The sequence below is a fragment of the Heterodontus francisci genome, chromosome 26 (genome assembly GCF_036365525.1).
Source record: "Heterodontus francisci isolate sHetFra1 chromosome 26, sHetFra1.hap1, whole genome shotgun sequence".
Taxonomy (NCBI): Eukaryota; Metazoa; Chordata; class Chondrichthyes; order Heterodontiformes; family Heterodontidae; genus Heterodontus; species Heterodontus francisci.
In genome coordinates, this window is record NC_090396.1 from 28,639,461 (window position 1) to 28,657,452 (window position 17,992).

At 41.2% G+C, this 17,992-nt stretch overlaps 1 protein-coding gene across 1 annotated transcript in view; it reads right to left on the reverse strand.

Moving 5' to 3' along the window:
• The window catches only part of map2k4a (mitogen-activated protein kinase kinase 4a), a 206,060-nt gene that overhangs the window by 60,588 nt on the left and 127,480 nt on the right, over nt 1-17,992 (reverse strand). Inside the window, exons 6-7 of the mRNA XM_068057961.1 lie at nt 14,796-14,915; nt 364-415 (exon numbers count right to left, since the gene is read on the reverse strand). Coding sequence (XP_067914062.1) covers nt 364-415; nt 14,796-14,915 — 172 coding nt within the window. The remainder of the gene's footprint in view (nt 1-363; nt 416-14,795; nt 14,916-17,992) is intronic.

Sequence of the window (17,992 nt, forward strand, 5' to 3'; positions counted from 1 at the left end):
GTCACATGCAGTTTGGATTTCTTGACATAAGTTGATCCTGTATTTGTTTGCGCAGTATCTCCCTGCCCTTTGCACGGCTGTCTTGGCTATTTTCAAGTCGTGCAGTGTCTCAGCTGTTGGGTTTATGTTGTGCATCATGTAGATATCATCTCAGCTGAGTAAGTCTCAAACCAACCCTTGTTGCAGTTTCTGCCCTTTCCAAATGATACTTTTCCTGCTTCAGACATGATGGAGCTCAGTGGCTTCCAAGCTTCATTGATGCCAGCACTGGTGCTTCCCGTTAAGGTTTTGGTGGGTAGCAACAAATAACAAAATTTCAAGATGGAAAACTTTTTTTAAAACTTAAACAGCCTGGACTCTTACCTCGGTGAATTATTTTCAAGTTTTCTTTTAAGTAGTTAAGTGCTTTCACAGTCTGGAAAAGAACAGATGCATGTTAGCTTTATGCAGACTGGTTATAAAGAAACTACATTTATGCTGAAAATAATTCCAATATGCATGGACAGCAATATTCCCTAGTGCAACAGAAAATAAAAAGTAGAAGGACCAGAATCCATAGTTTAATCAAAGCCTCTTTTCAAAATAAGCAATTAATATTTTCCTAGGACTTTTTTTCCCATAAAGAAATCACATTACCTTTCTTCAAACACCTCTCCAAATATCCAACCTAGCTGTAAAAGATCAAAAATTCTCTAAATTACCTACTTCAATACAGCCAATGGAATCTTACTTGAAAGTCACAATATCTCCCCCTCCTTCTAAAAAGGGGGAATCAATTGTTTCTGCCAATTAATGTATTTATTTTATCCATGCTTCAAATTAGCTTGAAACTTTCTTGGTCATCCTATGTAGAATATATAAAAAAGAAATTGTGAGGCTAGCAGTGCATAGTTTACCATAGGATGGATCATTGGTAGGGGAAGAGAAGAACTAACATGGAAAAATACTTTTGACCAAAAATGTTGACCTCATACCAATATGCAAACACACTCAAATCACTGAGGATGTGACAAAAAAATTAGGGTAGCAAGTTCTATATGGTGAACTAAAGTTAGAAACTAAAGTTAGAAATCAAAGTAACTTCAACATAAAACTGTTCAATGAGAAGTCTGTAATTAATGTTTTTGTACTAATCTTGACTATATGCCATCGAAACAATATGGAGAATCTGAGAATCAACCAAGTAATTTTACTGTACTCCTATTTCTCATATCCAAGATATTTCATTACTTTGAGTGACAAATCTGAAAATTAAAATGATCAACTGGATACTCAAAATTTTGTCAGTTTAATTGTCTTATTTGATTAAGATAACAGAAGTCTCAAATTTTCCCTAAAACTTTAGCTTTAGGAAATTACTCAAAGCACACTTTCATAGCAAGCTAGCTAGACATAATTTGCACAATAATTTCACTAGTTAGAGCAAGGAAACTGGAGTGCCTAATCAGAGCTAATTCAGCTAATATTTGGTCGCGGATTGGCGAAAAGTCATTGCTTCAACACTAGGAATTAACCATTCTCTGATACCATTGACAAATTTACTCATTTTTGGTAGCCCCTTTCTGTTTCCATGGACATAAACTTTGACCTGTAACACCTCCAGCACAATAGCAAATGTTCTAGCTTTTGGTTTGGGATAAATGAGGGGTTAATTAAAAGTCAATTGAAATACTTTTTTGTTTCGTTTACGAATACAGTTAAAGATATTATGAGCATTTATATCACTAAAAATTTACAGGGAGACAAACCATTTTCCAGAGAACTAAGGTTGAGAGAGACACTCAATAAGCTGTAAAATAAATTTACTATAATTTGTTAGTCATATTATATTTCATTATGGAGCAGTGACTACAGATCCTAAGTTACTCCACCAGCAACTTCTATAAATAAAGTTTGTTACAAGTGAGGTGGGAGGAGTATATTGTGCTACTCTAGTTCCACTTCTCCATGTGTCACAACATATATAGTCTATTTTTATTTCAGAATAAAATCCATCTTTAATAAACATAAATAATTATAAAACAAGACTTATTCAGTAAAGATGCAAAGCATTAACACAGATTGAAATATGAAAGTTCCCTTCTAACTTAGCCGAACACACACACATACCGGTTAAAGAAAATATAAAGAAGTTTGCTCTGCAGAGATCATTTTACAACAAAAGATTTTTAAAAATTACTTTGGCTAAATACTTGTTAATTCTTGAAGTAAAAGGAAAATATATGGAATGGTATCAGTAGTCCCTTTTCTGGCATCCTGGTATAAATGGCTGTCACAGGGATCTTTTTTGGAACAGTTCTCTTCAGGTGACGTCGAGGATTAGTTGGGCAGGCTTTCCAGGAGAAATGCAGCATCAGGGGTTTCAGTTATCACACATTGGATTCTCAGGGTTTCTCAGAGATCGAGAAAAGGATGAGCTGGTTGTTTCTCTCTGGCTCACCATCCCCAACTGACTCAAAACAAACCAAAATGAAACCAACTCTTGACCGCCATAAATCTCGACACATCTTGGTAAACAATTTCCCCTAGTCACCAAGGCTCCTGTTGTTTAGTTAGCTTAAGACACATGACATCCAGTAAGGGTTGTTTTAAACAGAAAGCTCAAGTCCCAAAGTCCTTCCAGTGACCTTTGTAAACAAAAACAAAGTCCAGCATCTATGGAATCACTTCAGTCCTCCAAATGAATCCATTTGCCCAATTCTAAAACATGAGTCCTCAAAAAATATTTTAAAAAGTACTTTCATAACACCTCCATCCTTGGAGGAGTGAAAACACTATTTTTAAATGTGCTGCATTACAAAGTGTGGAAAAAAAACAGAATATGAAAAAATTTACACACATTCACTCTTTACCTGTGACTAATGCAGTTTTGCTTTGTTACCATCTTTGTACTCCCGTAACTCAAAGGAAAGTTAAATTCTAGACAAAGCATCAGCAATTACATTGATTTTCCCTGCAATGTGGATAATCTTTAAGTGATAGGGCTGCAATGGTAAACTCCATCGAAATAGTCTGCATTCTGTTTTTTGAATTTTTCCACAAAGGATAGGGGGTTATGATTTGTATATCCTAGTGTCTCTGTGGTCATGGCAGGCACAGACTTCAAAATGCTTAAGAGTTAGTTGTAAGCTCTGGGTTTCCTTTTCCATTTTTGAGTATCTCTTTTGGTGTCGATTTAGCTTTTTGGAAAAGTATCCCACTGGCTTTTCGATGCCCGATGCATCATCTTGTAACAGCACCGCACTGACCCCGAGATCACAAGCAGCAATTGCTACCTTCAAGAGCTTTGTGAAATCTGGAGCAGCCAACACTGGTTCATTAATCAAAATGGCTTTCAACCTCTCAAAAGATGTTTCACACTCTTCTGACCAGACTACCTTGGCTTTTTTTGTAGCAAATCTGTCAGTGGAGCAGCTATAGTACTAAAATTTGGTGCAAACTTGAGGTAGAAACCACACATCCCCAAAAACCTCATGATTTCTCATTTAGTCTTAGGGACAGGGAACTCCATCAACGCTTGTACTTTTGCTGTTCTTGGCAATGCTTCTTGCCCTACTGTATACGAACATACGAATTAGGAGCAGGAGTAGGCCACTCGACCCCTCGAGCCTACTCCGCCATTCAATAAGTTCATGGCTGAACTGATTACTCCACATTTCCACCTACCCCCGATAACCTTCCACCCCCTTGCTTATCTAGAATCTATCAACTTCTGCCTTAAAAATATTCAAAGACTCTGCTCCCACTGCCTTTCGAGGAAGAGAATTATAAAGACTCACGAACCTCAGAGAACAAATTTCTCCTCATCCCTGTCTTAAATGGGCGACCCCTTATTTTTAGACAGTGACCCCTAGTTCCAGATTCTCCCACAGGGGGAAATATCCTTTCCACATCCACCCTGTCGAGACCCCTCAGGATCTTCTATGTTTCAATCAAGTCGCCTCTTACTCTTCTAAATTCCAGCGGATACAAGCCTAGCCTGTCCAATCTTTCCTTGCAAGACAGCCCACCCATTCTAGGTATTAGTTCTAGCAAACCTTCTCTTCCAAAGCATTTACATCCTTCCTTAAATAAGGAGACCAGCACTGTACACAGTACTCCAGATGTGGTCTCACCAATGCCTTGTATTGCTGAAGCATAACCTCCTACTTTTGTATTCAATTCCCCTCGTGCTAACCGATAACATTTTATTAGCTCTCCTAATTACGTGCTGCACCTGCGTACTAGCCGTTTGCGATTCATACACTCGGACACCCAGATCCCTCTGCATCGAGCTCCGCAGTCTCTCATCATTTAGATAATATGCTTCTTTTTTATTCTTCCTGCCAAAGTGGACAATGTCGCACTTTTCCACATTATACTCCATTTGCCAGGTCTTTGCCCACTCACTTAACCTATCTGCATCCCTTTGTAGCTTCATGTCCTCTTCACAAGTTAATTTCCTACCTATCTTTGTGTCATCAGCAAATTTCGGTCCCTTCATCTAAGTCATTTATATAAATTGTAAAAGGTTGAGGCTCCAGCACAGATCTCTGTGGCACACCACTCGTTACATCTTGCCAACCAGAAAATGACCCATTTATGCCTACTCTCGGTTTCCTGTTAGCTAACCAATCTTCCATCCATGCCAATATTTTACCCCCTACACCATGAGCTTTTATTTTCCGCAATAACCTTTGATGCGGCACCTTATCAAATGCCTTCTGGAAATCTAAGTACAGTACCTCCACCGGTTCCCCTTTATCCACAGCACATAAAGAACTCCAATAAATTGGTTAAACATGATTTCCCTTTCACAAAACCATGTTGACTCTGCCTGATTACCTTGAATTTTTCTAAATGTCCTGCTATAACCGATTTAATAGTAGCTTCTAGCATTTTCCTTATGACAGATGTTAAGCTAACTGACCTGTAGTTTCCTGCTTTCTGTCTCCCTCCCTTTTTGAATAAAGGAGTTACATTCGCTATTTTCCAATCTAAAGGAACCTTCCCCGAATCTAGGGAATTTTGGAAAATTAAAACGAAAGCATCAACTATCTCACTAGCACTTCTTTCAACACCCTAGGATGAAGTCCATCAAGACCCAGGGACTTGTCAGGCCGCAGCTCCAACAATTTGTTCAGTACCACTTCAATGGTGATTGCAATTTTCTTGAATTCCTCCTTCCCATTTCCTGACTTATAGCTAATACTGGGATGTTACTTGCATCCTCAATAATGAAGACCAATGCAAAATATATGTTCAATTCATCTGCCATCTCCCTATTATCCATTAATTCCTCAGACTCACTTTTTATAGGACCAACGCTCACTTTGTTAACTTTTATTTTTAAAATATCTATAGAAGCTGTTACTATCTGTTTTCATATTTCCAGCCAGCTTTTTCTCGCACTTTAGTTTTACCTTCCTTATCAATCTTTTAGTCCTTTTTTGCTGTTTTTTTTTAAATATTCTGTCCAATATGCATGAGGTAGATTACCTGCGCTTCTGCAAATTCACTTTTGGCAAGGTTCATCACCATATCAGTTGACTGTAATTTTCTAAATGGAGCTTTTAGTTGTTCCAAGTTCATTAATGTCCTTTAGGGAAGGAAATCTGCTGTCGTTCCCGGGTCTGGCCTAGTGACTCCAGACCCACAGCAATGTGGTTGACTCTTAAATGCCCTCTGAAATGGCCTAGCAAGTCATTCAGTTCATGGGCAAATTAGGGATGGGCAATAAATGCTGGCCTAGCCAGCGAAGCCCACATCCTACAAATGAATTTTAAAAATGTGGTCCAAGTGTCACTGCATACCAGCACATCATCAAGGTAAACCACACAGTTAGGAACACCGGCTACCACTTGGTTCATTAGTCTCTGACAAGTTGCTGGGGCATTTTTTTTTAACCCGAATGGCATCATTCGGCACTGGAAAAGACCGTTTGGTGTGCCAAAGGCTGATATTTCTTTAGCTCGGGGTATTAAAGGAAGTTGCCAGAATCCCTTTAACAAACCTATTTTTTAAAGCAACGTGACACTGCCAACTGCTAATATAGTCTTCCAAGTGAGGAATTGGGTAGGAGTCTGCCTTTGGTTACTGTATTAACCTTTCTGCACTCTATGCAAAATCTAATTGAACCATCAGGTTTACACATTAACACAACTGGGGCACAGCAGCTGCTCTGACTAGGTTCAATTCGGTGGTTTTCCAACATGTATTGGATTTCTGCTTTCACCTGGGTCTGTTTCTCTGGACCCAAGTGATATGATGTTATTTTATAGGAGAGGATTCTCCTACATCCACACCACATAGGGCCACGGTTGTACATCCTGGTATGTGCCTACAGACTCTTAAATGCTGTGAGCAGCCTTGTTAAATCGCATTATTCTGCATCTCAATCTGAAAGAATAGTGCCTAATCTCCCAAACAATTCATTAGCAGCTAACGGGATGGAGGTTCAAAGGGAATTGGATCGGCCTCCTTCTGCCTCATCCTCAGTATCCCTTTCATTCTTCACTTTCCCTACTACCGGATACCTGTTCCTGCTTATTCACCTCCCGGCAGTGAGGTTGTTTCAACATATTGATGTGACACAGCCAATTCTTTTTCCTGCGAACCAAGGTGTCAAACAAATAATCTACCAATCCTTTTGACTACTCTATATTGAATCGAGCTTTCAGCAGTTCACCCTGTAAAGGCAGTAATACTAACATCTCATCCTCAGGTTGAAATGTTCAGGTCTTGGCATCCTTGTCTGCCCATCTCTTCCTGGTTGTTTGAGAAGCTTTCAGGTATTCCTGAGCCACTTTGCAGGCTCTCGTGAGCTGCTCCCGGAACACAGATACATAATCTAACACAGAAGATTTGTCCCTCTGTTCTAAAAACTTTTCTTTAATTAGCTTTACAGGACTTCTTACCTCACGTCCATAAACTAATGTAAAAGGACAAAAACCGGTAGACTCATTAGGTGAATCCCTAGTGGCAAACAAAAGAAATTTCAGCCCTTTGTCCAAATCATGGGGAAATTCATGACAATATGCTCTGATCACCATTTTGAGGATCTGATGGTACTGTTCTAAAGCCCCTTGTGCCTGTGGGTGGTATGCTGAAGACTTCAACTGTATTATATCCAGATTTCTGAAATTCCTAGAAAATTTTAGACATATAAATGAACCTTGATCTGACTGAATCTCCAATCAGTAATCCATATCGAGTCAAGGACTGGGTTAACTTTCCTACTGCTACTTTAACAGAAATTGTTCTCCAGGGAATGGCTTCTGGGAATAGAGTAGCCATATCCATCATAGTGAGTATATATTGATGTCCTGCTTTTGTTTTCGGTAATGATCCCACATAGTCGACCAACACCCTACTAAACGCTTCCATAAAAACTGGTATTGGAATTAGAGGTGCTGGTTTTATGGCAGGTTGCATTTTTCCCACAATCTGGCACGTACGGCACATTTTACAAAACTGTACCATGTCCTTGGAAAGACCTGGCCAGTAAAAATGCTGACCTGTAAGTGATTGGGTTTTCCTGATCCCTGCCATAAGAATTTTATGGGCTATCCTTAATATTTCCCGGCGATACTTGGGCAGTACTACCATCTGGCGGACTACAATCCATTCTTCATCCGCAGGTCTGTGAGAAGGTCTCCACTTCCTCATCAGAATCTCATTTTAATTTTGAAGCCTTCCAGAACTCCCTTTGCTTCAGCTAGAGCCGATTGTGCCACTTTACTTAATTCTGGATCAGCTTGCTGAGCCTTGATCAGAGAAGACTCATTGAACATTTCCTTCAGATTATCCAAATCCCTTAAGTTTCAGATATTCTGCTGTCTGTCTGTAGTGCCAATTTGACCTCCGTCAATGGAACTTGTTTAGCCATTGCTCAGGTCACTACGCATGAAGGAAAAATTCCTGGAATCTTTTCCTGCAATTGCTGTGTCTCTTTGACTTCACTTGTCTTTCAGTGACTACTGGAGAAGCTATTACCTTCACTCCGCCCAAATCATTCCACACGATTAGGCCAATTCCATCTACAGGCTAACTATGAACAACTCCTACGGTCACCATTCCGGACATTAGGTCACACTTTAGGTGCACCTGATACAATGGTACGGGTATATACTCCCCACCAACACCATTCACTGAAACCTTGGCATTCAGTGCGCTCTCTGGTGGAAACGTTATGCCTTTCAGCAAAAAAAGAGTTTGGGTGGCTCTTGCATCCCTGAATACAACTATAGGTTTACCTGCCTCACTTGAAGGATAAGGAGTTACTTTTCCTTTTGACAAGAATTCCCTAGAACTTTAAGGTATCTTGTTCATGTCCCCCACACTCACAGCGATTTTTGTACTAGGCCTTACAGCTGCAGAGCTGCAGCTTGCTCTGTCGTATTGTTGGTCAGGGCCCCTTTCTCTGCATTGGCCTTGTGCACCCCAATAAGTCCCATGGGTTTACCTCACAGATTCCAGCATTCTGTAAGGTGTCCCACCTTGTGGCAATGGAAACACTTAGGCTTTTGGATCTCACTTCCACCCTCAGCATCTTCATTTCTGGCCTGAGATGACGATCCCGGGGCATTCCCGGCTACCCCTTCTTGTCCCCGGCTACTTGCCTTCCTTTCACACTCCCTTCTATCCTTCTCAGGTTTGTGGGGGTGACAGAAAAAGGATTTGGGCTGTAAACAAGCTCGTAATCATCTGCAATCTCAGCTGCCTGTCTGGCTATTGAAACCTTATGGATCTCTTTGCGGTTTCCGACTAAAGGAGGGAGTGAATTTTTAAATTCTTCCAGAACAATTATTTCCCTAAGGGTCTCATACGCGGCCTCTACTTTTAGTGCCTGCACCCAACGATCAAAATGAATTTGCTTTACTCTCTCAAATTCAATACAAGTCTGCCCAGGCTGTTTCCGGAGGTTCCAAAATTTCTGCCTGTAAGCTTCAGGAACTAACTCATAAGCTGCGAAAATAGTCTTTTTTGCCATCGCAATCTGCAGAAGCCGCCTCAGAAAGCATAGCATAAACTTCATGAGCTCTGCCAATCAACCTGTTTTGCATCAGCAGTGTCCAGCTTTGGCCACTTCATCTGTCTAGCTATCTTTTCAAAAGAATGAAAAATATCTCTAACGTCCCTTTCCTCAAACTTCAGGAGGGCTTGAACAAATTTAAACAGCTCTCCACTGGGTCCTGGGCTACAGTCAGGTCTTTCCTCACCTGAATTTGTACTGGAGTCAAGGCCACCCTTTTGTTTCAGTTCCAGCTTTAATTCAAATACCCTTTCTTGTTTCCTTTCTCTTTGTTTTTCTCCCTCCTGCCTGTGCTCTCCTTCCCTTTGAAAGGCCCAGTCTTTTCCCTTTTCCTCTCTTGGAAGTGCTTCTTTTTCAAGTTCAAGTTTCTTCAGTGCCAATTTTCTTTCCTGTTCAAGCTGCTTCATCTGCAACTGAATTCTAGTTAATTCATCTGAATTATCATCTGGAGTGCCTTTTCCTTCTTCAAATTTGAAATGTTATTACTTCAATTATGTCTGCTTTCTTAGCCGTTGGTTTTAGCTCTAACTCCAACTTTTCTGCCAATTCTTTTAGCCTAGCCTTGATTAAGTTTTTCAAATCACTCAGGGATAAACCCTCCCTCTTCAGAATGGTCGTAGCAATTGACAAAGTCATGTAAACTTTACTCTAATGCACAAAAAACCTGGTCCTTTTCCCCTTTTCAATTATTACCCCATTTACATTTGCACATCGTGGACTCTGGGTTATCCCGCACAGAGCCCCCAATTATATGTTACAATTGAGGCTGGAGGAGTGCACTGTCCTTCTGTAGTTCCACTTCTCCATGGGCCACAATATATGCTTAAATGTTTAGCCAGTTACCAATATGGCCAATTATATACTCTATTTTGATTTCAGAATAAAATCCACAAAACAGGTTTCTTAAATTAATAATTTTGTTATTTGTTAATTATTAAACAAGACTCTGCACTGAGTGCTGCTGGAGGGCACAGAACGTGAAGAAGGGAGTTTATTAAGTGAGGGAGTTCGGTAAGGAGGGGAACTATGATTTAATTAAGAAAAATAAATGTAATTAAATGAACACAATAAAGATGGCAGGAGAGGTGATGTGGCTGCATCATGTGGGAGTTCCTAGATGCCACGGCAATCACATCTGTAATAAGCGTCTGTGGCTTGGGCTCAGAGTCACTGAGCTGGAGGCCAAGCTGCAGTCACGGCGATGCATCAGGGAGGGGAAAAGTTGCCCGGACACTTTGTTCCAGAAGACAGTCACACCCCTTAGGATAGGATCATCCGTTTTGGGCAGTGGTCAGCTACAGGAGGGTGTGACTGAGAATCAGGCTGGTAAGGGGACCGAGAAGGTGGAAGTGGAGGAGTCTCAGCCCTTGCAATTGAGCAACACGTTTAGATTCTTGCAGCCTATATGGACAAGAGCAAGGGCTGTTAGTGTGGATAAGCAGACTGATCATGGCTCCATGGTACAGGAAGCTGTTCGACTGAGGGGAGCAAAAAGGACAGTAGTTGTAGTCAGGAACAGTATAGGGAGCAGGATTGACACTGTTCTCTGCAGCAAAGAGCGGGAGTCCAGAAGGTTGTGTTGCCTGCCCGTTGCCAGGCTTCAGGACACTTACTCTGGACTGGAGAGGAACATACAGTGGGAGGGGGTGAAGCCAGTGGCCATGGACCATGTAGGTACCAACGACATAGGCAGGATAAGAAAAGAGGTTCGGCATAGTCAGTATGAGGTGCTAGGCACCAAATTAAGAAGAACCTTAAAGATAATAATCTCTGGATTACCTGAGCCACGTGCAAATTGGAGTAGGACAAATAGGATTAGAGACATGAATGCGTGGCTCAAAGACTGGTGTGGTAGAAGCGGGCTCCAGTTTGTGGGGCACTGGCACTAGTACTGGGACAAGTGGGGGCTGTACCGTTGGGACGGTCCACACCTGAACCGTGCTGGGACCAGTGTTCTCGGTAGCCGCATGACCTGGGAAGCAGAGAGGATTTTAAGCTAAATAGTGGGGGCAAGGGATCAAATTTGGGAAGATGTGCTAAATCAAAGAATAGAGACAAAGCAAGAGGAAAGGGCATTAATATGGGAAAAGATAAATAAACCATGACAGGAAGGGACAGTGATTACAAAGCTAAGTGTAAATCAGCAGACAAGGTGAGAGGTCACAAAAATAATAAAAAGGACAAAACTAAAGGTTCTATCTGAATGCACGTAGCATTCGAAACAAAACAGATGAACTGAAAGTGCAAATAGAAATAAGTATGTACGATCTGATAGCCATGACAGAGACATGGCTGCAGCATGACAGATTGGGACCTGAATATTGAAGGGTATATAGCACTTAGAAGGACAGGAAGCTAGGAAAAGGTGGAGGTGTGGCTCTGTTAATTAATGATGCTATTAGTACAGTGGAGAGGGATGACCTAAGTTCAGGAAACCAGGATGGAGAAGCGGTTTGGGTCGAGATGAGAAATGATAAAGGCAAGAAGTCACTTGTGGGACTGGTGTACAGGCTCCCTAACATTAACCACACGGTAGGACAGAGCATAAAAGGAAGAAATAATGGATGCTTGTCAGAAAGGTACGGCGATTATCATGGGGGATTTAAATCTACATATAAACTGGAAAAATCAGATGGGCAAAGGTAGCCTGGATGAGGAGCTCACAGAATGCTGTCGGGATAGTTTTTTTTTTAAGAACAGCACGCTTTGGAGCCAACCAGAGAGCAGGCTATACATACTAGACCTAGTATCATGCAACAAGATGGGATTAATTCATGACCTCAGTGAAGGTGCCCCGAGGCAGCAGTGATTATAATATGATTGAATTTTACATTCAGTTTGAGGTACAGAAGAGTGGGTCTAAGATTAGTATTTTAAACTTAAATAAGGGCAATTATGAGGGCATGAAAGCAGAACCAGCAAAAGTAAATTGGCAAAGTAGATTAAGGGATAGGTCAACAGAGATGCAATAGCAGATACTTAAGGGGATATTTCAGAATATACAGAATAGATACAATCCAACAAGAAAGAATTTCAAGGGGAGGACCCACCATCTGTGATTAACCAAAAATAAGTTAAAGACAGTATCAAACTTAAAGAAAAAGCATATAATTGCGCAAAAATGGGTGGCAGGTCAGAGGATTGGACAGAATATAAAAAGCAGCAAAGAACAATTAAAAGATTGATAATGAGGGAAAAAGTAGAGTACAAGAGAAAGCTGGCTAGAAATATAAAAACAGATTGTAAGAGTTTCTATAGATATTTTAAAAAGAAAAAAGTTAACATGAGTGTTGGTCCTATAGAAAGTGAGTCTGGGGAATTAATAAAAGGAAAATAAGGAGTTGGCAGGTGAATTGAACAGGTAGTTTGCATCAGTCTTCACCATAGAGGATACAAGTAACACCCCAGAAATAGATGTAAATCAGGAAATGGAAGCGAAAGAAGAACGCAAGAAAATTACAAGCACCGGAGTAGTAGTACTGGGAAAATGGGAGCTGCGGGCTGACAAATCCCTGGGTTCTGATGGATTTCATCCTAGCATCCTAAAAGAAGTGGCTAGTGAGATAGTTGATGCTTGGGTTTTAATTTTCCAAAATTCCCTAGATTCAGGGAAGTTCCTTTAGATTGGAAAATAGCAAATGTAACTCCTTTATTCATCAAGGGAGACAGAAAGCAGGAAACTACAGGTCAGTTAGCTTAACATCTGTCATAGGAAAAATGTTAGAAGTTATTATTAAAGACGTTTTAGCAGGACATTTAGAAAAAGTCAAGGAAGTCAGAGAGTCAACATAGTCTTGTGAAAGGGAAACCATGTTTAATCAATTTATTGGAGTTCTTTGACATAGTAACATTTGCTGTGGATAAAGTGAAACTGGTGGATGTACTGTACTTGGATTTCCAGAAGGCATTCGATAAGGTGCCACATCAAAGGTTATTGCGGAAAACAAAATCTCATGGTGTGGGGGGGGTAACATTTTGGCATGGATAGAAGATTGGCTAGCTAACAGTAATGAGAGTAGACATAAATGGGTCATTTTCTGGTTGGCAATATGTAACGAGTGGTGTGCCACAAGGACCAGTACTGGGGCCTCAACCTTTTACAATTTATATAAATGACTTGGATGAAGGGACCAAAGGTATGGCTGCTAAATTTGCTGATGACGATGGGCAGAAAATGAAGTTGTGAAGAGGACATAAGGAGGCTACAAAGGGATATAGATAGGTTAAGTGAGTGGACAAAGATCTGGCAAATGGAGTATAATGTGGGAAAATGTGAAATTGTCCATTTTGGCAGGAAGAATAAAAAACATATCTAAATGATGAAAGATTGCAGAGCTCCGAGATGCAGAGGGATCTGGGTGTCCTAGTGCATGAATCGCAAAAGGTTAGTATGCAGGTACAGCAAGTAATTAGGAAAGCTAATAGAATGTTATCGTTTATTGCGAGGGTAACTAAATACAAAAGGAGGTGGTCAGCTATACACGGCATTGGTGAAACCACATCTGGAGAACTGTGTACTGGTATTGGTCGCCTTATTTAAGGAGGGATGTAAATGCATTGGAATCAGTTCAGAGAAGGTTTACTAGGCTAATACCTGGAATGGGGCAGGTTATCTTATGAGGAAAGGTTGTTCAGGCTAGGCTTGTATCCACTGGAGTTTAGAAAAGTAAGAGGTGGCTTGATTGAAACATATAAGATTCTGAGGGGTCTTGACAGGGTGGGTGTGGAATAGATGTGGGAGATTCTAGAACTCGGGGTCCCTGTTTAAAAATAAAACGTCATCCATTTAAGACAGATGAGGAGAAATTTTTTCTCGGAGGGTCATGAGTCTTTGGAACACTCTTCCTCAAAAGGTGGTGGAAGCGGAGCCTTTGAATATTTTTAAGGTGGAGGTAGATAAATTCTTGTTAAGCAAGGGGGCGAAAGGTTATTGGGGGTAGGCAGGAATGTGGAGTTGTGGTTACAATCAGATCAGCCATGACCTTGTTGAATGGTGGAGCAGGCACGAGGGGCCGAGTGGCCGACTCCTGCTCCTAATTCATATGTTCGCAGTCAGTGAAGATACACAGCATTGATGCACAGATTGAAATATGAAAGTTCCCTTCAAACTTAGCCCAACACACTTGCACACAAATATATTGGTTAAAGAAAAAATAAAGTTTTCTCTGCAGAGACCTTTTTACAAAAAATGATTTAAAAAAATACTTTGGCCAAATACTTGAAGGATAAGTTATGGAATAGTATTAATTGCCCCTTTTCTGGCATTCCAAATAGGCGTAGATGGCTGTCACTGGGATTATTTGGAGCAATTCTCTTCAGGCGGCATCGAGGGTTAGTTAGGCAGGCTTTGCAGGAGAAATGCAGCATCAGGGGTTTCAGTTATTACACACTGGATTCTCTGGGTTTCTCAGATGTGGAGAAAAGGATGAGCTGGTTGCTTCTCTCTTAGTAAGCTAACCCCCAACTGACTCAAAACAAACCAAAACGAAACCAACTCTTGATCACCATAAATCTTGACATGTCACTTCTCTGTAAACAACTCGCCCGAGTCACCAAGGCTCCTGTTGTTTATTTAGCTTAAGACATGCAGAATCCCATAAGGGTAACATGCAGTAACAGAAAGTTCAAATCCCAAAGTCCTTCCAGTGACCTATTTAAAAAAACAAGTCCAGCATCTATGGAATCACTTCAGTCCTCCGAATGAATCCATTTCCACAATTCTAAAACACGAATCCTCAAAAAACATTAAAAAATGGAAGCACTTTCGTAACCAGTTACTTACAGCTAATGTGATTTTGCCTAAGATCTCCTCTGGGATAACATCATCTAATGCACCATATACATATTTGTAGAATTTGTCAAATGAGGTAGACATGAGCTCCATGCATATCCAACAATCGCCCTGATGAAAACAGAATCAAGAATCAGTTACTCTTTAGGCAGTAAATTCTCTGTTTAGCCCACAGGAACAGTGCTATTTTGATTCAGGAACTGACTGATTATATTATTGTTTGGAGACAAACAAGACAGGCTATCCATTACTATAGAACTGCTGTATATTTATCTCTCCAAACAGATACTAAACAGTGAAAATAATCTAGCATCCTTTTGTGAGAGAAATCAGATATTGCAATCTGTCCAGGCCACCTACTAACCTCAGAGTACCAATCTTTCACTTGGTCACAAAACTAGCCTTGGTTACAAGGATCAGCAAATGTTAGAAACAATGTAATTTGAAAGACCTAATCACAAATATTTCAGTTTAGTGCTAACAGATCTAATAATTAGAAAAAATCTAGTTTATGTAACTAAACAGTAAATTATGGCAATTACAAATGCTGCTCTAAGACCAGCCTGGCTGCAGTTTGACTGCAGTCATTGTTTAATTGGTTCCTGCATTTACAGCAGTGCAAGCCATTGCTCACTGCATATTTCACACTGCTTCCAATTAGAGAAAAGCAAAGCTAAAATGCAGGTTCACAGCCATGCTAGTGACCTACTTGTCTTGGCTCTTTACAGATATGAAAAATATAGGCAGACTGGCAAACCTTTTAAGTTTAAAATAAGTTGCTTTGACATCAGTTTCAGTTGCAAAACATTCAATGTGAAGTCAAAACAATATTGACCGGATGCAGGCTCACACCTGTAGCCAAATCCTCAAATATTTTTGGATTAATTTGCCTTGTCAATGCAAAGCTGATACTGTATTTATTGTGCATATTCTGACCCAGAAGACAAGCTACTGATGTGACTGCTATATTTATTCTGAGCCAGTAACACAATGAGACAAAATATATGTCTAGACTGAACTACAATCTATGGGATTGTTGGGGAAATAAAAGACAGGTTTGTTGACCATTTTTCCAAGTTTCTGCATTCTGTCCGCAAGTGTGATTCCCAACTTCTCACTGCTCGTCCTTTGAACTTAACTTCGCATTTCCACCAGGGAAGGGGGGCGGGGGAGAGGGGAGGGGGAGGGAATTCCATGTCTTAGGGCCTTAGCAGCTGAGTGTCGGCACAGCCACCAATGGTGGATCCATTAAAATCCGGGATGCCGAACAGGCCAGAATTGGAGGAGTGCAGATGACTCAGAGGGTTGTGGGACTGGAGATTAGAGTTAGGAAGGGGCAATACCATAGAGGAATTTGAAAAAAAAGCGAATTTTAAAATCAAGGCATTGTTTACCGGGAAACCTGTATAGGTCAGCAAAGACAGGGGTGATGGGTGACCAGGATTTGGTGCGAGTTTGGTCCCTGGCAGCAAAGTTCTGGATGACCTCAAATTTAAGGAGGGTAGAATGTGGGAGGCCAGCCAGGAGGGTGTTAGAATAGTCAAGTCTAGAGTTAACGATGGCATGAATGAGGGTTTTAGCAGATGACCCAAGGCAGGGACAGAGTTGGGCGATGTGATGGAGGTGGAAATAGGCTGTCTTAGTGACGGAGCCAATATGTGGTAAAAAGTGCATCTCTGGGTTGAATGTGACACCAAGGTTGCAAACAATCTGGTTCAGCCTCAGACGGCTGCCAGGGAGAGGGATAGAGTTGGTGGCTCGGCAACGGAGTTTCTGACAGAGAGTGAAGACAATGGCTTTGGTCTTCCCAATATTTACTTGGAGAAAATTTCTGATCATCCAGTACTGGACGTCAGACAAGTAATATGACAATTTAGAGACAGTGGAGGGGTTAAGAGAGATGATAGTGAGGTAGAAATGGGTGCCATCAGTGTAGATGTGGAAACTGATAGTCTTTTCGGATGATGTCACTGAGGGGCAGCATGTAGTTGAGAAATAAAGGGGGGACCGAGGTTAGATCCTTGAAGAAAAGAGAGGTAACTGTGGGGGGATGGGAACAGAAGCCATTGCAGGTGATTCTCTGGCTACGATTAGCAAAGAATGAAACCAGGCGAGTACAGTCCCAACCAGCTGGACGATGGTGGAGTGCGGTGACAGATACAGGAGCTCACGTAGGGGTAGTTTATCTTTGTCAGTCACATAGGATACAATTTGTGACTTCGGTAACAGCCATTTCTGTACCATGGCAGGAGCAGAACCTTGATTGGAGGGATTAAAAAATGGAGTTCTGAGAAAGATGGACACGCATTTGGGAGGCGACATGTTCAAAGAATTTGGAGAAGAAAGGGAGGTTTGAGATATGATGGTAGTTTACAAGGGCTGAGGGGTCAGGGTTTTTTTTTTAAGAAGGATTTGAAGAGGAGGGAGGCAGAACTTGAGGAGAGAGAAACGTTAACAATACCAGCTAATGTGGGAGCAAGGAATGGCAGCGAAATATTGTGCATGCTGGAAATCTGAAATAAAATCAGATGAAAAGTCACAGACCTGAAACATTAACTGTTTCTCTCTCCACAGATGCTGCCAGAGGTGCTGAGTATTTCCAGTGTTTTCTGTTTATAAGCCAGGAACAAAAGTTGGGTGATCAGCAGTTTAGTGGGAATCAGGTCGAGAGAGCAGGAGGTAGGTCTCATGGACAAGATGAGTCCGGAGAGGGCATAAAGGGATACAGGAGATTAAGTAGAGAAAGATACAGATTCAGGGATAGGGCAGCGGTGAGCCTTAAAGGAGGTTTGGCTTGGTGGGCTGGGGAAGTGAGGGAAGTGGCAGAGGCAGCCGACCGAATGGTCTCAATCTTAGTGACAAAAGTCGATAGGACAGTTGTGTAGTGGCCGCTGGACTAGTAAACCTACAGACTCAGTCTAACACTATGGGGACACTGGTTCAAATCCCACTATAGCAGCTGGTGGAAATTAAATTCAGTTCATTAATAAAAATCTGGAATTGAAAGCTAGTCTCAGTATTGGTGAGCATGAAACTACCATCGATTGTTGCAATGTCCTTTAGGGAATGAAATTTGCCAAGCTCACCTGGTTTAGCTTACATGTGACTCCAGACACACAACAATGTGTTTGACTCTTAACCGTCTCCTGAAATGGCCTAGCAAGCCTTTCAGTTGTACAAAACCACTA